The 21,910-nt window shown below is 40.4% G+C and overlaps 1 protein-coding gene across 3 annotated transcripts in view; it reads right to left on the minus strand.

Annotated features, from left to right (window-relative positions):
- Positions 1-21,910, minus strand: part of LOC113443616 (germ cell-specific gene 1-like protein) — a 34,118-nt gene that overhangs the window by 10,258 nt on the left and 1,950 nt on the right. Inside the window, exons 1-2 of one of the 3 annotated variants that reach the window (XM_087916971.1) lie at positions 2,817-4,084; positions 888-1,407 (exon numbers count right to left, since the gene is read on the minus strand). In XM_087916971.1, the coding sequence (XP_087773097.1) occupies positions 888-1,197 (310 nt within the window). In that variant the 5' untranslated portion in view covers positions 1,198-1,407; positions 2,817-4,084. Of the gene's footprint in view, positions 1-887; positions 4,085-21,910 lie in introns of those variants that run through there. The other 2 variants (XM_087916972.1, XM_087916973.1) reach the window with 2 other exon arrangements.

The following is a 21,910-nucleotide window of genomic DNA, read 5'->3' on the forward strand; positions in this document are numbered from 1 at the left end:
AGGAGAACCCCATTTACGTGGCATACGCTCCTCCAGGGCTCATAGATTTGTGGAAAGCACGTTAACACAGCTGTTTGGCCATGTTTTGAGATACAGGAGGGAGGAAGCAGGTGCCAAGATTTGCAAACGTACAAAAAAAATGTTTTTGGGTGGGGAATGAAAAAACCCACCTCCAATTTTCACACAGAGGGTTGAGCATGCCACAAGGGCTTTGGTGGCATCCTTCCCTGCTTTGTTCAAGAGAAGAAACCATAGTGCTAGTACCCTTATTCTAACACTTCATTGGGGAAAAAAAAACCCTGTATGTAGCCAGATAGAGTTTTTTTTTTAAATTATCTGTTGCATTTATCTCATCCTTCCTCCCAAAAGCTCGGTGGGTTCTTACAAGTCTCTCCCACCCCACTTTCCGTTTTATATTCCAACAATCCAAAGTTATCAGATTGAGAAAGAATAATTGTGTAAGATAAAGTTTGCCCAAAGGCCTCACCAGGGTTTCTGAGGATATGAATATTAAGATTTCACTTTCTACTCTGCCATTTTATTATCATTGTTAGTTATACTTCATCACACAGAATAGGACAAGTTTCTGTCACTGGTAATTTAGAAAGAAGATCCCAGACAAAAGTAAAGGAGAAAGAGGTGAGAAGATCTGGCTGGGGGGAAAAAAACCCTCTGTGCTCTTACTTTTAGATTGGCCATATACTCTATTTGTAAAGGTCCTTTTATGCCTCCTTGAGGTTCTCCTACAACATTGTCTACATTGCTTATCTAGCTAATTCTTTCTCCCACCATTTCTTTCTTAGAAGCTCACCCCATGAAAACATGAAAGTCTAACTACAAATACAGTCATAGAATCAACTGCCCAGGGATGCGACCCTCTTTAATACCTCCATGATGTTCTTCACACGACAGCCAAAAACCCGTGTGGAAATACTGAAAAGCATACTTGTCTTCACCCGTCTCCCAAATGTATTGGACTTTGTGGGGATCCGCCGTCTCATTGGCATCCACAGTCCCATTGCTGTTGTTGGGTGCGCAGTTCCCTTTCTTGACCACGGAAAGGCAGGGTGATTTCACCACTTTGTGAGTCCCTTCACACCAATAGCTGGTGCTGAAAGCCGACACAGAAAAGCAGAGGGCAAGACAGTTGAGGCCCAAAGAAAGCATTGAGCGAACTCTTCGGCTTAATTGAATCATTGTTATAATTTCCCTAGAGCTACAGAAACAGACAAGGTTGGTCCTTGAAATCAAACCCAATTGTTCAAAGTCGCTCTAAGTGGTGGATCGATCAGACGTTTTCTAGATTTAGTGAATAATTCTGCAGAAGAGTCCGGTGGCAAATTGCTTCTCCAATTTTAAACCATTCCCTCTTCTTCATAAGCAAAGAGTGTTCAACAAAGCAATCACCTTAAAGAAAAATAAGCATGTCAGAACTTGGAGTTAGATCTGGTTACTTGAGGATAGGAACAGGAACCAAAGTTTTCCAAGGAACAAATGGAATCCAGGATCAGAAGGAAAAACATGGTTTGTGCTTACATTTCAAGGGATGTGGGCCAATGAGATTGAATGAGCAAATAAAGAGATGGGTACCATCAATCCTGGATGCTCCCTGATGACAGCTCCTAATGCGACTGAGCAAAAGATGCCATGCAGCTAATCCTTCACACCTTAATAGATTTCAGGGTGGTGTATGTGTTTGTGGTAAAAAAGATGGAAAAGGTAATAGGGGAAAATGGGTTATAAATGGAAGGTGACAAAAATTTGTGCTCGGCCCCCAAAAAAGTCTGATATAGCTTCTCAAGGTTTGTGGATATTATCAGCAAGATAAATGGATTGTGCTGAATACTTTAAAAAGATCTTTTTTTAAAAAACACCCTTCCTTTTGACTTGCCTTTTCTTCCTTTTTATTCCCCTGTTAATAAGAACAAAACCTTTCAATCTGAATAAAAAGCAGAGACAATCCTAAACCCTTTCTAATGTTGAAAGACCATCAGTGAATTTAAAGCGAATGCTGAAAGTCTTTTGGCATGCCACAGAATCTACACATCATTTCGGATGCTTTTCATCTCTTTTCTGTAACTAGCAAAGCCTCTTTTGAAGAGCTGAAGAAGCTTTCCCAATTATGGACATCTTTTTCCAACCTTCCATCACTCCCACCTGCCACCCATATAGTTACAAGGGGTTGATATAGTTTCGGAGATTGAAAAATCTCCCTCTTAGGCTGCAGTGATCAGCTTACTGGATGGTGACACGCCATACTAAATTTACATGCTAAAATTTATCTTCAGCTATTACAAAAAGTCCTAGAAGCTACCAGAGGCCTTACCTGACTCTAAAATGCTACCTTGGGGACCCCTGATCAGAAGCTAACACTCTTCAAGGTGAACAACTAGCCGTTCTTCCATGTCAATGAATGTCCCACCACATTTTCCTTTAGCCTCTAGAGTCTAGAGCCACAGTATGGGAACTAGGTAAAATATTAAGTTTTGGGAGAACCCAAGACTCCCCCACCCAAATCCCAACTCATAAAATTTAGCTTCCTGGGCACTCCACAGTTTATTGTTCCTTACAGTGGAAAAGCCAAACCGAGAATTCTAGGATCTCCTAATTATTTCAAATGCCTCCCCCCACTTTCTTAAATCTCCCCTAGTTTGCTTCCCAGCAGTTCTGTTGGGCCCATCAGGCTTGCTAAAACTATTTAAAATTAGATGTTTGGGTGCAGCCTATGCAAAGCAAGGGAGTTGCTTGGCCTCTGCACCCACAACTCTGCCTCTCCTTGGGATGAAACAGCTCACAAGATGCCTCGTTGATCCTACTTTAAGAATTACTTCTCAGTCCTCGTCCTCTCCTGAATGAAGAAATTGTCTTTCTGAAATCCATGGCAGCTCCTTTATAGTTCTCTCCCACAAGGCTGCAAACTCTTCTTCTTTTAATTATTCATCACAATTACAAGCCACAAGCCTGCAGCGGGCTGTGTCAAATCTTTGGATCTCTGCCCGTTCAAACTGTTGCCCAGAAGGAATGTCAAAAATCCAGTGTTCGTGCTGAAGAATAATGGAAACACAAACGCAGGAAGAGAGGAAATCTGTATCTGAAGGAGTGGCACTCTGTCAGAATGATCCAGGACTTCACAACCCAAAAAAGAAGCAATTTGAACCAAGTGGATTAGACTCTTTATTGCTTGGGGGAGCTGAAAGGCTGGATTGCAAAGAGTCCAAAATATCGCCCATTAACAACAGCTCACAATACCACTTAAACTACCAGTCACAGATATCCCCATTTGAAGAAAATATTGGATGTTCAAAATCCGGGAAATCTTGATTCCCCTTCTTTAACAGATCCAAAAGAAGGTTCCTCAAGAGGTGATCCCAAACACAAGTATCATGGGTGTGACTCAAGATCCCACAGTTGATGGATGGAGACTAATCCTGGAACATTTGACCAAATCACTCTTGGACCATCACGCCAACAGAGGAAAGGAAGGTCTGTCCTCTTTAAAAAGCAGAAAGGAAAAGGTATTCAGCTGGTGCTGATAGATAACGATGCAAGGATCTTCAGCAGAGGGATAGATTCAAAGAGCAAGTCTCAGGGGTTCACCCTGCACCTTGTAAAAAACGCTTCTCAGCTGCTGCTCTACACCGGCTGAGCTGACTGGAGAGGTGGCACAAGCGGGGTGATAAATGAGCAGGCAGTAAGAGCTTCAGCACCCTCCAGTGCGACACAGTCCCTGGGGCATAGGAATCAGCAAAGAAGTGGAGCAGCAGCTGATTAAAAAAAAAAAAAAACCACACACATACACACAACTTCATTAGTGCCAAGGGGGTACCGGTGCCAAGATTGAGGGATTAGCATCTAATAAAGGAGAGGGGAGAGGAAGACAGAGCATTACAGAACCCGCTTTTTAATTCTGCATTCGATCAGCTGGCTCTTTGAAAAGGATGAAAAATTGGATGCCGAGATGAAGGAGCAGCTGGGTCAAAGGTGGCAGATGGACTGAACGAGGGGGAAAGGAGGGCAGGGAAAAAGAGAGGGGTGGAGGAGAAGAATAGGGGCCGGCATGATCATGGAAGACCTGTCGGTAGAAGAGTGAGCTGGTGAACTGGGATGATCAGTGACACAGAAGGATTATTATAATATGAGTGAAAGATTTCCACCAAACAGCATTTGGGGGTTGAAAACATTACTGCAGTCTGATGTTTAGGGAACAAAGGATTACAGCAAATGTACACAAGCATTATTGCCTTTTGTATTTTTCCTTTTGGCTGTCCTTGTTCCCCATTTAAAATGTCAGCTCTTGTTTAGCAAGCATGAATACATACGGAAGGCTAGTCAATATAGAGAACGAGCACTGAGATAGATAAGGGAATATTTGTCCCACAGCTCAGAGCTGGAGGGGAGGGAATCGATCCATACATAAACAAGAGTGAATAGATTGGCCAATATGTCAGTCTAAAAAATGATATGTATCATATTCTATGTGTATTTCACTGCCCAGCAAGTTCTGGGTCTTCCTTATGAGATACTTAGTCTTTATCTTGGGTTTCTTGGGATTATCATCTGGCTGGCTATAAAGAAATTGCTTTTGTGCGTCCCATTTTCAATAAGAACAACATTAGGAAATCAAAGCTGGCATAGACTTAAACACAGGAAAGTAATTAGAGCAGAGAAGATCTAATCGGGTGGGCTGGCAGTCAGAAGAAATAAGAGCGATGCAAGCTAAGTGGAGGACAGTTGGGAAATGGAAAATGTATAGGTGTGGCAGGGTACAATGGGAATAGTCCATCTTAGGACACACACACACACACACACACAAGTCTCAAACAAGGCTTCATTCAGTTCCTAAATATTTCTATAACCCCCCAAGCTGCCTCTGACATCACTGTCAACCTTTGGTGGCATGAATTCTTGCCATTTTGCGCTAGAAAATATGCATACAAAAATAAGACAAGCTTTAAAATAGACTCAACACAATATAGAAAACAAAGACACACTCCCCACTCCCCAATTCCCTTCCAAAATCCAAGTAAAGACAAAAGTGGACTTGGTTTGCTTTTGGCACCCCACAAAATGTTATTCCACATCTTTCATCAAAAAATTTTCCATTCCCAAATTCAGACTATAAGGGAATTAAAGGCATCTCAGCAATCTGTTTTCTAGTAGGGGTTTAGAAACCGGTCACATCCCCCGTGGCAGCCATGTTGTTTCTGAACAAATTTATTTACAGTAATACCTCAGTACTCAACTGCTTTGAAACTCATCAAATTTGATACTCAATGCATTTGATGTGGAAATTTTGTCCCGGTACTTATTGTTTGTTTGGTATGGCGCACAAGCTAGAACTTGTTGGTGTCAGTTGCCTCATGTTTCACTACCTCAGGGGTCTTCAAACTTGACAGCTTTAAGACTTGTGGACTTCAACTCCCAGAATTCCTCCTCCAGTCATGTTAGCTCAGGAATTCTGGGAGTTGAAGTCCACAAGTCTTAAACTTGCCAAGTTTGAAGACCCTTGCACTACCCTTTTCAGCTGAAACAAAGAGTGACACATTAGTCACGTGAATTGTTTGCTACTTGTTTTTTTTTAATACTCGGCACACCTCCTGAAACCAATTAATTATGGATATCAAGGTCCCACTGTATTTATTTTCATTAAATTTATCTGCCGCCTTACTCACCATGGGACTAACTCTAGTGGTTTTTGCCTCTTCGGTGACAGCTATTTGAGGAAAATGCCCACAACCCAACTTTCAAAATTCAGAGTATTATACCTGACCCCAAACTGGGTAGGTGCAGGCTGATACATCTCAGTATTTTAATTTAAAAATCTAAGCACTCCGTGTAATATAAAGCCTGTTCATCCCATAAGTCCCTTTGGAACCAATTGGATTCAAGCTGCTGTACCAGAAGAGATTTATCTAGCCTAATCTCCTATAATTACAAGCAGTCCCTGAGATAAGAACGTCCAACTTAAGGACAACTCTAGATATGAACAGGGTGCCTATTACTAAAAATGGCAGATGGCGTTCTCCTTCCTTGAGTCAACAAACCATGGAAGCCATGCAGTGTGTTCAGAAATTGCTGAAGCCGCACATTTTTAATACACAGCCTGTTTGCAGCCATTCCTGAAAGCATTGTGCAGCTGCAGCGGTTCATTGGTTCGAGGAAGGACAATGTCATCCACCATTTTTAGTAATAGGCAGTCCGTTTCATAAGCACCAGTTTGATTTACATACAAATTCATGTTAAAGACAGACTTAGGAGCAGAACTCGTTCTTAACCTGGAATTCCCTATAACTAAAAACCTTTAATGATGGAAAATGCACAATTTTATTGTCACACTATAAGGAAATGTAGCAAGAGATAACTCAGTTCAGATCGTTTGCCTGAGAGAAAAAGTATGAAGACAGCTCCTCTTTAATAGTTTACAGAGTATATGCTTGGCAAATGATACTTTACTTTAGTTTGACAAGATTCTGTCTATAGATGAGGATCAGTTAAAAAAAATCTGCTTGGAAGAATCACAGTGTGTCTTTCTTGGTTTTTGGAACTTGATAGAAAGCTCCTCCTCACATTTAATGTAAGGGCCTTTCATCGCCCTTGAGTTAAAGTATCTCTAACCATTCTTGGGCAGACAGAAAACTATCAAAGTGAAAATAGTTATCTAATGGCTGATCCATATTTTGCTCCTGAAGCCTCAATAGTGACTCATTACTGAATGATACTATCCTCATTTTGCCTGTGCAATAGTAAGCAAAGAGATTGGCTAATTTCTCTAGCTTTGTTACCTTCCAATTCTGCGTATCTGGAACTACAGTGTATGAAAAAAAAATCCTAACAATGGTGGCATAGTGGTTAGAATGCAGTATTGCAGACTAAGTCTGCCAACTGCCAGCAGTTTGATCATGACAACCTTGAGGTTGATTCAGGCTTCCATCCTTTCAAGGTCAGTAAAATAAAGAGCCAGATTGTTGGGGGCAATATGCTGGCTCTGTAAACTTCTTAGAGAGGACTAAAAGCACTGTGAAGCAGTATTCTGCAGTTTTTGAAGAAAAGATTGGACAACCATTTTTCCAGAGTAGTATAGATTCTCTTACACAAGCAGAGGGTAGGACTAGGACCTCCAAGTTAATAACTTCCAGTTCTATTGTTCTATATTCTGTATTCTCCACGGAGGTGATCAGCCGTGACTTCAGAAGTAGAGAGAAAAGATATTTTTGAAAATGAACCATCCTGTGGGTAGAAATACCAGTGGAATCTCCCCCCTGGCATTTTCTCATACCACTTATGATTACTTTGTGAATTACGTGCAGAAGAAGAATTTGGAACAAAACTTGAGGAATAAAATGGAGACTTTGGAGCAGAGTGAGACTCAATTCTTGTTACTTGATGATAAATCTCATGGGATACAAAATGTACCCAATGTAAATCGTTTTCAACTCATATTGTTTCTCTGTATGTTTTCTATTTTTATTTTACAAGGCAGATCCACATTTTTAAATTGATATTATTGTTTTTAATATTTTTGAAAGCATAATAACTACCTAAAATCTAAATGTATTAATTCATTAGAGAATTGTATAGAAACATAGAATGGGTAACCAACTTTGCCAATATTTCAAGAAAATGCTCTGGCCTTGAAAAAAAAATTATATATAAATAATACTGACTTATGAGCACTTTTGAATATTTTAATTAGCTCAGGTTGAATCATGAATGGATGTTACCCAAATATAATTATAGTACAAAAGGTTTATTGGGTACAGGTTAGTGTAACAGCAAAATGTCAATATTATTGTTGTTCTATTACATGTAACATGAATCTATATACAGAAACTAGGTTACTAATAATTTTAAAAGAAACATGTCTAATTCTAAAGATGATCAATATTTTAATATTATCTTCCAAGGTGAATTGCAAAAAGAATGTACAGTTAAAATGTGAAAATATGTATTCAATACACAATTATCTGAGATACATAGCAGTGCATTTACCTACTTATTTATTGAGCAAAATCAGTGCTTATAAATTAATTCTTGCCAACTGTTAAAATTCTGTGTCAAAGTTATAGATAGATGATAGATAGATAGATAGATAGATAGATAGATGATAGATAGATAGATAGATAGATAGATAGATAGATAGATAGATAGATAGATAGAGATATCTGCATAGCAAGCACTGTTCTATTTGAAGAAACATTTTTTCCAATGCTAGAACACAGTATATTTTTGCTTGTCAAAAACAATGGATTTTATACTAGAAGTCTCGCTCTTAATCCACAGTACTCTGCTGCTCATGTCCCCGATTCAGATCATTTTGCTGACTTACAGTACAGCACAATAAACTATAATCCATGAAAGTTTATAATATAAAGGTACAGAGTAGTTCCTATACATTTTGTCTTAAGAGAGACAAAAGATGAAAAGTGAAATTGAAAGGAGAAAGGGGCTGCTGCAAAAGGAGAACTGCAAACTAAATTATTTATTCATTCGATGTTTATATCTGCCCATATCAAGCAAGATATCCTTTTTTTCCTCTGAGCCTGAGTGCGTCTGTCTGTCTGTCTGTCTGTCTGTCTGTCTCTGTCTCTGTCTCTGTCTTTCTTATGAGCCTGCATTGATTTGGGGCTTCTGTGAGATTCTCACCATTATCCTGATGGTGTCGATTTTTAGTCCCCACTTCATCCTTGGTACTTCAGTTGCTTTTTGCAGCAAAAATGACTGCTCTCTCTCTCACCCAGAACAGGCCCACCAGTAGCTTGAATGTCAACATCATTTGCAGTAAATCACTTACCCCACTTCACGCGGAGTGGCAGGAGATAGTCAATGTAATATCAATTTCCCTCCCAATCAATCAACCCGCAAAGCAACCAATTATGTATTATCATCTCTGTCCTTCCTGACACAAATTCTCAAACATTACACACACACACACACACACACACACACACACACAGAGAGAGAGAGAGAGAGAGAGGAAAGAAATATTGGCCCAAAATCTCCTTTGCCATCTCTTTCCTCTGAGAAAAAGGCTTCTGTTTTACTCTTTAATTTTCAGGAGGCGAGAGAATGTTCTTTGATTTCTTCAAATGAGGTTTTTGAACTCACTTTATTATTGGAGCTGGCAGAAGATGGCACTGCTGGTGGTGCTTTCAGTCAGGATCTTTTCATCCTTTTGAAGCCTTTCCAGCTGCCCACATTTCCCATTTTCAAAAAATGCAAAGGGAGAAATGCCCTCATCATGGTTTTCCCTTGGAATTTTTGTTTGAAATGGCGGAAGCTGCAGAATTCAGCCATCTCTCTAAGAAGGAAAGGCAAGAAAGCTGCCTTTACTGTAAGAAATTAATCAAAATGTTATGTTTAGTTTTCATGGAAAGCAAATTCTTTTGTCAGGCTGAATGATGGCCAAGGAAACCCAAGCGTACTATCTTATATTTTACTATCTTGAGGAATAAATAACCTGCTCATCAAGGCATCCCATAACAAACTCTCTCATTATTCTGGAAGTGAATTATCCAATCAATTGCCGTCAAAGGCATTATGACTGGGGAATCTAAGGTATAAATTTGAGGTGTTCTGCAGGCAGATAATCTCTCTCTCAAATAACTGGCCCATTGAGATCTGCTGAACTATGGTACAACTCCCAATGTTCTGTGAGCCATGATGGGTGGGCCTTCAAAGAGTTGAGACCTAACATAGTTGGATGGCATTAGGTTGGCTGATATCTTTAGCTGAGATCTTTCCACCCTTCATAAAAACATTGTCACAGTATCTAGAAAGACAACTTGCTTGGAGAAATACAACTATTGGGTTCATTTTATGAAAGGAAATCAGAGGAGTAAAGTAAGTGCAGTGGGGGAATTGAGTGCAGAGCCACATCAATTGGTTTTTATCAAAAAGAGCAACAAGTCCCATGGTAATTCATAATATAGAGTAATTATCTATTACTAATTATTATAGGCTAGAAAGTGGGAGCCCATGAGTTCTAGTCCCACCTCAGCCATGAAAGCTGACTGGGTGACTTGGCCCAGTCACTATTCCTCACCCCAACCCATTTCAACAAAGTTCCTGTTGTGAGTAAACTAAGGAGGAAAGATGCTGGATATGTTCACTGCCTTGAGTTATTTATAAAAATAATGAAGGAGGGATACAAATAAATAAATATTACTATCTCAATTAGGGATGTCCATAAGAAGGGTCAACAAAGAGAGTTCACCAGAGCAACTGGCAGCCACCTCCAACAAAACCCCAGGGGCCGGACAGATCCCAAAAGAATATTGGGACCTCTCGGAGGTGTTCAGCAGGACTGAATGTGACATCCTACCTCCCTACCATGAAACAGACTGCGTCACAGAAATAATCCCTGGGGCAAAATTACCAAAGCCCAAAATGTATGCCATGACGCCCCAGGAAATGCAAGAAATGCACAAATATATAGACAAAAACCTAATAAGGGGTTTCATTGAGCCATCAGTCCCAGTCCCAGAAAAAAAAGATGGGACTATGAGATTATGCATTGATTTTAGAGCGATCAAGGGACTATGCGTACACAATCTATACCCCATCCTGCTCATGAAGGACATGCTGTCCCACCAGGCCAAAGGGAAGTTCTTTAACAAATTAGATCTCCGAGAAGCATACTATCAAGTCCGCATCAGGGAGGGAAATGAATGGAAAACAGCGTTCATCTGCCCACTAGGGAGCTTTCAATTCAAAGCCATGCCTTTCAGACTACAGGGAGCCCCAGCAGTGTTCATGTAATTAATAAATGAGGTGCTACATGAACATCTTTATAAGGAGGTCCTTGTCTACTTGGACGAAATTCTCATCTACACTGAGACAATGGACAATCACATACCTCTAGTGTGCCAAGTACTGGAAAAACTTCTAGCAGAAAATCTGTATGTCAAGCTGCTGAAATGCGAATTTCACCACGCACAGTTGGACTACCTGGGCTACCGAGTCTCCAATGAAGGCATAGATATGGACCCAGCCAAAGTACAAGCTGTCCTCAGTTGGCAAGACTCTGGCACCCGCAGACAGCTACAAAGCTTCCTGGGGTTTGCAAACTTCTACCGGCAATTCATCCCCTCCTTCATGAGGATTGCCAAAACCCACAATGGACCTTCTAAAGACAGGGAGTATAGAAACAAAACCGCACCTGGGACAACCCTTATAGTGGGACCTAACCTGCCAAAAATCATTTGAAACGCTGAAAGAATTGTTTGCAAAAGAACCAGTGCTGAAGCACCTTGACCCCAAACAACACCTTGTCATTCAATCAGATGCCAGTGACGTGGCAATGGGAGCAGTGTTACTCCAAAGAAACGACCAAGGAAACCTACAGCCCTGAGCCTACACCTACTGCAAACTCACGGACATAGAAAGGTGATGGGCCACATGGGAAAAAGAGGCTTTTGTGATAAGGTGGGCACTGCAGACCTGGTGTCACCTGCTGGAAGGGGGCCAGAAGCCATTCAAAGTTTGGACTGACCACAAAAATCTGGAAGGCCTTAGGACCCCGTGAAAACTATCACCCAAACAAGTCCGCTGGGCCCAATACTTCAACCAATTCGACTTCATGCTAAAACACATCTGGGGGGGAAAGGATTTTCTGGCTGATGCCCTCTCTTGCATGCCCCAGTATAAATGCAAAAGGAAGGAGATTATAAATACCATTATCCCGCCCTACCCAAATAGCTGCCCAAGTAGCCACCAGGCAACAATGACCAATCTGCAGATGACTTAAGCACGAAATTAAAAACCAAACTGCTAGCAGACTGTTGGTTCCTGGACAATCAACACATCTTAATGAGAAGAAATGACCTAGCCTGGAAAGGAATAAAACTCTACATCCCAGAATCCCTACGCACTCTAGTCCTTCAGAGAAGCCACAACGCCAAATTGGCAGGCCACTTTGGATTCTTAAAGACTTTACACTTGGCTTCAAGGCAATTCTGATGGCCTGGCATAAAGAAAGAAATGGACAGTTATATGAAGAGTTGCACCATTTGCACCGCAATAAAAAAATTAGCAGGAACACACACACACACACACACACACACACACACACACACCGGATTGCTACAGATTGCAACAAGGCTGTGGGAAGAGATCACAATAGATTTCATAGTTGAGTTATCGAAAAGTGGAGGAAACACAGTGATCTGGATTGTAATAAACTTATTTTCCAAACAGGCGCATTTCATACGATGCAGCGGGCTACCCTCAGCCCACCAGTTAGCTAAGCTGTTTTTGAAACACATCTACCACCTGCATGTAGAGCCATGGAGAATTATCTCAGACAGAGGAGTCAAGTTCATGACTAAATTTTTCAGGGAGTCCCTGTGGACTATTGGGACATCTCAGGGCCTTAGCTCAGCTTTTCATCCAAGCATCAATGGGGGGGCAGAGAGATTGAATGCCATGGTAGAGCAGTATCTGAGATGCTACATGAATTATCAGCAATCTAATTGGGCGGACCTCCTGCCTTTTGTGGAGGTCATGAACAATAATGCTGCTCCCAGTAGCATGGGACTATCCCCTTTCAAAGTAGTGAGCGGCATGGACTTTGTCCCAATGCCTGAGTGTCCAAGGGATTCCCCCTCAGTCAGCCTGACCTATTGGATGTCAATGCCAAAAGCAACTTGGGAGAATGTAAAAAAGGCGCTGGCAAAAGCGGGACAGAACTATAAGAAACAGGCAGACATACATCGGGCCCCGCAATGGCCATTCCAGGTGGGGGAGAAGGTTTACCTCTCCACCAAATACTTGATATTAAGGCTCCGTAGTAAGAAGTTGGGGCCAAAGCTCATGGGACCTTTCCCCATAGTAAAGGTCATCCATCTAGTCACTGTGCACCTAAGTTGTCCCAATTGTTAGGGAAAATACACCCAGTATTCCATAGTAGCCTCTTAAAACCCATGGTGGGATCAACCCTGAGGCCACCATCTTGTGAACCCCCAGACCCCTGGTCATAGAGGGCCAAACCCATTATGAGGTATAGTGAATCCTCAATTCGAGGTGGCACAGGAGACGACTTCAATACTTAATCAAGTAGAAGGGCTACCCCTTATCAGAGGCATCTTGTGTAAAGAGTAGGAACATCCAAGCAGATTGCCTTGTGACGAGGTCCCATGCAGAAAACCCAACCAAACCTGGGGTGGGGGTTCACAACCCTAAGTTCTAGACCTGCAATAAATTTGTTTTCTTTTTGTGTTGTACAGGTAACCTTCAAGAAATAAGGGGAGCTCAAGATGCAAATAAACCAGATAGATGGTTAGCATATAAATTGAGAAAGGAGAAAGAATCAAGGAAAATATTGCAATTAATAGACGACCAAGGCCAAGTTTTCTATGGTAGTAAAGAGAAGAAGGAAATCATACGAGACTATTGTGGAAAACTATACACACAAGAGCATATTGATGAGGAAAGAGTTAAACAGTATTTACAGAATGCTAATCTACCCCAGATACCTAAAGTATCTAAAGATTGAAACAGTGAGATTGAAACAATGTTAGAAAGAAATATAATGATGATGGACTGAAGCACTCAAGAAGCAAAATAATGGAAAGGCACCAGGCCCAGATGGACTTCCGGCAGAATTTTACAAAACATTACAAGAATCGTTGAACTTTCCATTGCTAGAAGTTATGACTGAAGCTATGTTAAAGAAGAGGATACCTAAATCATGGTCAGAACCTTATATTACCTTTATTCCAAAAGAGGAGGCCAATCCATTACAAATCAAGAACTATAGACCTATTTCCTTACTAAACACAGATTATAAAATTTTTGCTTCAATATTGGCAGAAAAACTTAAAAAATACTTAAACAATTTTATCCATCCTGATCAAAATGGATTTCTGCCAAAGAGACAAATTAAAGACAATATGAGAGGAATCTTGGACACTTTGGAATACTATGAGGCACATCCTGAAAAACAAATGGCTTTGATATTTTTAGATGCACAGAAGGCTTTTGATAATGTGAATTGGCAATTCATGTTATTACTGCGGGAACAGATGGGCTTTGCTAAAAAATTTATTCAAGCAATAGAAGCTATATATCATAAGCAGACGGCAAAGGTAATGATAGAGGGAGAACTGACAGACTCTACTGATATAAGAAAAGGAACAAGACAAGGGTGCCCGCTATCACCTCTGTTGTTTGTTTTAACCTTGGAAGTGCTAAATAGAAATATTAGAGATGAAAAGAATATAAAAGGGATGAAAATTAAAAAGGAAGAATTTAAATTGCAAGCATTTGCAGATGATCTAGTTTTCATGTTAGAAGACCCACTAGAAACAGCATCAAAATTGATAGAAAAGATAGAGACATATGGAAAGGTGACTGGTTTGAAAATAAATAAAGATAAGACAAAGATCCTGACAAAGAATATGTGATCAAGACAAAAGGAAGAACTGGCAGATCTATTGAAAATCCAGGTCACTAATAAGATTAAGTACCTGGGGATATATTTGACAGCAAGATGCAGTACACTAAAAGAGAATAATTATATCAAACTTAAGTAGCAGATAGTGCTAGATTTGGCAAAACGGGAAAATTTACAACTGTCATTAATAGGGAGAATATCAACAATCAAGATGGATATATTACCCAGAATTTTATATTTGTTCCAAATAATTCCAATTAAGGCTTGGAAAAGATTACTTTGAAGATTTAAATAAAATTGTGTTGAAATGTATATGGCAAGGTAGGAAAGCAAGAATAAAGTTAAAACTTTTGCAAGATGCTAGAATATGAGGAGGATTTGGTTTGCCTAATTGGGAGTTGTATTACCAAGCTACAAATTTGATGTGGGTTAAGGAATGGATAACATTAAGAAATACTAGATTGTTGAATTAGAAGGACATGACCTGTTGTTGCGGTGGCATGCTTTTTTATGGTATAAAGGAACTAAAACACAGGGGTACATTAGAAAACATTATATACGGGAGTCTCTGTGGTTAAACTGGGAGAAGGTTAAAAGACAATGTTATTTGAAAATTCCAGTCTGGCTATCAACTATTGAAGCATTTTCTTATCCTATAATATACAAAAAGGAACAAACAGTTAGATATGGTGAAATATTGAATGAAAAGGGTGAACTTAAATCTATGCAAAAACTAGAGGAACAAGGTATAAAGATGATTTGGTTTTGCAAATGCATTCAAGGTATGATAAAGATTCTAAAACAGAAGGTTTCTATGATAAACTGACTGACTTAGATAAGATTTTGACAGGTACTGATGAAAAGGTGATTAAAAAATTGTATGGATATCTATTAGAAATTAAACTAGAAGAACAAGTTAAAGAAACTATGATTGCTTGGGGGAAGAATTTTGGATATGGCATTGATCTAGAGAAATGGCAAAAACTGTGGTCTCAAAATTATAAAATGACAATGTCAAGAGCATATAAAGAAAATTTGTATAAGATGTTTTACAGGTGGCATTTCCCCCCAACAGGAATAGCAAAAATGTTCAAGAGTAAATCCGAAAAATGTTGGAAATGTCATCAGATACCAGGCTCATATTACCATATGTGGTGGACTTGTGCGGATGCCAAAAAATATTGGACTAAAATCCACACGTGGTTGGAAAAAATGACAAAAAAGCATATAGACTTGAAACCAGAGATATTTTTATTGGGAGTTTTACCTGAAATATATAGTAAAGAATTGAAATACCTTATTGTAAATGTATTAACAGCGGCTAGGATTGTATTTGCCAAAAACTGGAAAAATGAGAAAATACCATTACAGGAGAAAATCATGAAGAAAATATTGGAATGTGCTGAAATGAGTAGATTGATATTTGAAATCAGAGAACAAGATGATAAACAATTTTATAAAATTTGGGATTTATTCTATCAATGGTTAGACAATAAAACATAGTAATGAAATATGTAGATTCTTAGAAAATAATAAATATATAAAGATGTATTCTTTTCTTATTATATCTACAAAATCATTGCAGGATAGATTTGGGATGATGAAATGAACCGTCATAAAACAAATTAAGTAAAATATGATTACTTCGTAAAACATGAATGAATAAAAGTATAGTCAAATGATTGATAATGACATTAATGTATTTAATATTTGATTGAAAATAGGAGAGTATATACAATGTAATTGTAATTGAAGACTACGAAAAGGAAGCACAAAACAATTTGTAAACCAACCGGCACATTGTATGTATATATATATGGAAGATGGCTTGATGTTTTTATGTTTTGTTTGTTTATGTTTGTTTTAAAAACCAATAAAAATTAAAAAAGAAAAAAGAAATGAGGGGAGCTGAATGTCAACTAAAAAAAATACTTCTTTGGTCTTCTTAGTTGTCAGCAGAAAGAGAGGGGGGAAAGCGGTGCATTCCTTAAAAGCTTGAGATAATCGCTTTGGCAACTGAAGTTTTTGGCGCGCAAAATTATTACTGGAGAGCATGATTGGTGACTCTTGGCTATGGATGTGTCTCATTGGAAAATATACATCCTGGGGTGGGAGGGAAGACCAGGGTCAAGGGTGAAATGAATGATGTGTCGGTGCAGCCGGGAAACACTGACATGTCAACTCCTAATAAATCAATCTTTTTTACTATGAGAGATGCGGCTAGAGACTTATGATTTGAATAGGGGTGCATGTTGGAGTCTTGACAGCCAATAGGGCAGGCCCAACCACATCATCATTGAATGCATATAAGAGATACGGGACCCTCTCCTGCAGATGTTCTGGATCCTACATTTAAAGAACTCAAGATTTATTGTAAAACAGGGCACCCCAAATAATTAGGGGGCTGAAGAAGGAGTTTAATGAAGAAACAGCACAGCAATTGGAGCAAGAGCATTAAACACCTTCTTCAGCTCTCTAATTATTTGAGTTGTGAGGTTTTACAAAAGTTAAAGAGCTTCAAACAAAGTAGAGACAGAGAAAACATGACAGAGGAATTCAGAGCCTTTCCTGGCATCCATAATGCAAACAGAAATCCCCCGACCCCACCCCCACCCCACCCCATTTTAGAGCTCAAGGTCATCTGTGGAACCTAAACCGAAGGAAGATTTAAGCTCAAGGCAAAGAAAGGCTGTTTCGCCCAGCATATAATTAAATCGGGAATTCATTGCCAGGGGTTGGAGTGATGGCAGCCCATTTGGGTGGTTTGAAAGAGGAACTGGAGAAGTTCATTGGAGGATCAAGCTATCAATAGCTGCTAACGTGCCAATAATTCCTGCATACTAGGCAGGTGATTTTAAATCCTAGGGAAGCTATGAAGTAAGTTGAGTCTCATTCCTTGGTTCAGGTTTTGAATCTTGTCCAATGGACCAACTGTGGTTCATCACTGCAGGAGATTGGTCAGATCCTGATCCAGCAGATTTTGTCACATGTAGCCCTTATTTTGTCTTTGGGACTCCAGTTTTGGGAAGAAAGTGATGGTCTGAAGGCAAATCCAGTGGTTCTTCCTAATTCCAGCCGATATTCTAATCATTATAAACGCTAAACATATGCTTGTTCAGTGCTATCGGCAAGGAAACTAAGCATGGGATAAATAGATTCAAATGGTTCTTATTGAATTCAGAGTTCATTTACTACTTTACAGATTGTTCACTGTAGTAAGGAACATCGTCCTCCAACTTCATTCCAGACACATCAACGTTTCATAAAATATAGAACACAGAAAAATAGAGTTGGAAGTCACTTTGGAGGTCCAATCCCTGGCTTGAGCACGAAAACCTTGTACCATTTCAGACAAATCATTGTCCGGTCTCTTTCTGAAATCATCCAGTGATGGAGCACCCACAACTTCTGAAGGCAAGCTATTCCACTGGTTGAGTGCTCTCACTATTGGGATATTTCTCCTTAATTCTATGTTGCTTCTCTTCCTGGTTTAGTTTCTATCCATTGTTTCTTGTCTTTTAGTGCTTTGGAAAATAGTTTGACCTCTCGTCTTTGTAGGAGCCCCTCATCTGTGTAGGAGTTCCAAATATTGGAACACAGCTATCCTGTCTCCCAGTCCTTCTTTTCATTGGACCAGCCATACCCAATTCCTTCTTCGTATGTTTTAACCTCCAGCCCCCTTATCATTCTTGTTACTCTTCTTTGCACTCTTTCCAGATGGTGACCAGAACTGGATGCAGTATTTCAAGTGTGGTCTTACTAAGACTTTCTAAAGTGATACTAGAACTTCACGTGATCTTAATTTCATACTCCCTGGAGGTCATCTAAGTAAACCTTAAGAACTCTAGCAACTTTTACACTGTCTACCAGTGTAAAACAGTTTTGGAAAACTGACCCTGATACGATACCCAATGGCAGGTCCTATATTAAGGGGTCTTAGTTCAGTGACGGCAAACCGTTTGAGTTTGGCATGTCAAAAATTTGGAAAATGCTGGTGTGTCACACATCCCTGCTGAACAAAAGAAAACCAGTTCTTTACAAATTTATTTATTTTTTAAAAAATATAGTTTAACCGTGGTGATTCCATGAATTATAGAAGGAAACATCAAATTACAAAAATGAAATACAAATAAGGCTGCGTGAGAGCACACTGCATTCTTGCTCAGCCTCCAAAAACCGTGCAAGAATGGGATGCACTTTTGAGAATCACTATCAGGTGTTGGTGAACACTGGCATGTCAGCAGAACATAGTGGGTGTCACCTTCGACATGCATGTTGTAGTTTTGCTATCATTGTGTTAATCCCAAATGGAGAGGTTGATCGGAATGTGAAAATCCAGAAATATCCTTGTATGTTAACATTTTTAAAAATTAATTTAGAACAGCGTTCCCCAACCTTTCTGGGTTGACAGCCTGGTGCGGGGTGGGGGTGGGGGAATGGTTTTGTGCGAAGGGCAGGTGTGCACGCACACAGCTTCATTTTGTGAGCGGTAGTTATGCACACATGCCGCTTGTGCGAATGGCGCCAACGAGGGCTAGCACCTGCTGCTCGTGTGAGTTGGGCAGCCTGGTTGTGAATAGTCCAGGGCCGGTAGTAAGCTGCGGCCCACAGGTTGGAGATCCCTGATTTAAAAAAATTATATGGCCACCCAAGTGTCTCATGGTGATTCCGGGTAACTTAAAGAAATAAAACTCCAACTATAAAACCCAATAAACCCCCGTCTACTCCCCCAATAACAACAATCAAAAAACCACTTGATGAACTATGTATCACCCTGAAGTCACCAGGCCCACTAGAAAAATCGAGGCCTTTCGAAAGAGTTTCAGGGTTAGGCCAATCTTTTCTGCAGGGATGATGTTTTAAGGGCAGGAGCCACTGTAGAGAAGGCCCTTCCTTCTTCTAGGTCCAACTAGATCAGGGGTGTCAAATTTGATTTCATTGAGGGCCGAATCAGGGTTGTGTTTGACTGGGCGGGGGGGGGCAGAGTGTGGCCAGCTTGATGTCACTCGTGTCAGGAGCACCTGTGAAGGTGGACCAAGCACTCTGCCAACAAAAATGGGCTCCTGAGCTCCATTTTCAACTGAGATGGCTTCCTGCAACCCTCTGCCAGTGAAAATGGAGCTTGGGAGAGCTGCATGCAGCTCTCCAAGCTCCATTCTTGCTGGCAGAGGCACTGCAGTCCAGTCCTTTGCTGTTTCCAGGTCGGTCCCGCTGGCCAAATCTAAGCAACCTGTGGCTTGAATATGGCCCACGGGCCTTGAGTTTGACACCTGCACTAGATAAACCTTCTTACTGAAACAATCCATAATATAATCTATTTCCTCAGTCTAGTACAAGGGTGTCAAACTCAAGGCCCGCAGGCTGGATGCGGCCCACAGGGTGCTTAGATCTGGCCCACGGGGCCATCCTGGAAACAGCAAAGGACTGGCCCATGGTACTTCTACCAGTGAAAATGGAATTTTTGTTTTCGCTGGCAGTGTTGCAGGAGGCTGTCGCAACCCAAAACGGAGCTCGGGAACCTAGTTTCCCTGGCAGAGTGCTTGGCCTACCGCAAGCGCCCCCAACACGAGTGACATCGAGCTGGCCACGCTCACTCCAACCACACACACCCTGCCCCCGTCCCCCCCAAAGTCAAACACAACCCTGATGCAGCCCTCAATGAAATCGAGTTTGATACGGCTGGTCTGGTATGTCAGGTAGATGTAACTGGGAAAAGGTGGTCCTTGGAATAACCTGGCCCTGTGCCATGCAGGGCTTTAAAGGTGACCATCTTGCACTGAATTGGTTTGATCTGATCAAATTTGCATGGATTGCTAGATATGAAGTCTCTTCTTCCTTTTTGAAATGGGGACGCCCCACAGGAAAGGAACTATAGAGGTTGGAGTGTCTACTGGTTACTCACCAAATCACTTGGCGTGGTATCAATGGGTCACCCCTCACCCCACTTCTGTTGCGGAATGGGCATTCAAGCTGCCTTTTTAGTGTTTCTTCCAGATCCAGACCACATTAGGATTTGTTGCAGATAACTGCTAAAAGCAATTTACAAAGCCAGGGCTGCAGCAGAACGGTGTAAAATTAGATCTGAAGAGTTAAGAGGGGGAAGTGGATAGAATATATTTTAAAGTGGGTGGGGGGGAGAGCAAAGAAAGATTACATGGTAGGAGAAAATAAATGGAAAAGGGGAAGGTGTGAGACAGCAAGGAAGTACAACACAAATCATGGGGTAGTGTGAAAGATTACACACTGAGAGAGATAAAGCAAGTCACAAGGCAGCCTTAAAAACATCATCTAAATCCTAGGCAGAACAAAAGGTGCAAATGCAGAAAAAATAATGTTCTGCAGAAAAGATAAAAGGGAAGTGTTTGGATAACTAATTGCTGTGCGTGGGGAGGTGTTGCAAAGTCTGGCAAGGGTGGGACCCAGTTACTTCTTCAGTGGGTGGATATGCAGTAGGGTGAGGAGTGGGGGAAAGGTGGGGAAAATATCCCATTATAGACTATTGTTGCTTTGTTCTCAGGGAATAAAAATATCCCAGGAAATTAATTGAAAGGAGCAAGATGGTTGGGAGTGAAATAGTAGAGATGCAAGATGGTTGGGAGTGAAATAGTAGAGATGTGTTTACTTATGCTTTGCATGTAAGAACCATAGAGTTGGGACCATGGAGGTCATGTAGTCTAACCTTCCATTCAGGGCAGGATCCACTATTCCAACTCTGAAGATATTGAGCAGAAAATGCACCATGTTACTTCTGAAGTCCAGTCTTCTTCTCTCCAAAGCCTCCTGTAACCTTTGAGAGACACCCCAGATTGGCCCTACAACTTGTTCAAGTTACATGGGTTAGGTAGGATCATTGCACACCAGAAATCAAGTCATGATAATGGCTACAACCCATGATTTAAATCCCAACCCTATTTTTAATGTGTTTGTAAAACTTTTCAAGACCATAATTTGGCGCTCATGAGGAATACTTCTATTTGGCGCTCATGAGGAATACTTCTATTTGGCGCTCATGAGGAATACTTCTATTTCTTCCAATAATGCTATGTTTTATTTTCCCTATATTTGACTATAAATCTTAATTGGGGATTTGAGTTAAGGAAAAATACGCCAATGTCCTTTTTTTTAACGTAAGGCAAAGCACTTCCTTGATTCGTGAATGGATCCAAAGGATCCCACAGGTTGTCAAGACTTTCATAGCGTGATACAATAAATGAAGCAAGAATTACAAATACAGTACTTTAATATTGTAAGGTGTTTTAATAGAAGAATTGGAGGTGAAGTACAGAAACTTTCCAACTATAATAGGAAATTTCAGTCTTCATTGATCAATCAGTTAAGATTGAATTTATTTTTATAATGTCCATTTGAAGTTAATGACGACGCTGAAAAAAGTGACTTACAACTTTTTTTCACACTTGACCATTGCAACATCTGTACAATCACGTAATCAAAATTTAGGCTCTTGGCAGCTGGCTCATATTTATGATGGTTGCAGTGTCCTGGGATCATGTGATCCAT

This window comes from Pseudonaja textilis, chromosome Z (genome assembly GCF_049901715.1).
Source record: "Pseudonaja textilis isolate UNSWEBS1 chromosome Z, rPseTex1.2, whole genome shotgun sequence".
In the NCBI taxonomy this organism is placed as follows: domain Eukaryota; kingdom Metazoa; phylum Chordata; class Lepidosauria; order Squamata; family Elapidae; genus Pseudonaja; species Pseudonaja textilis.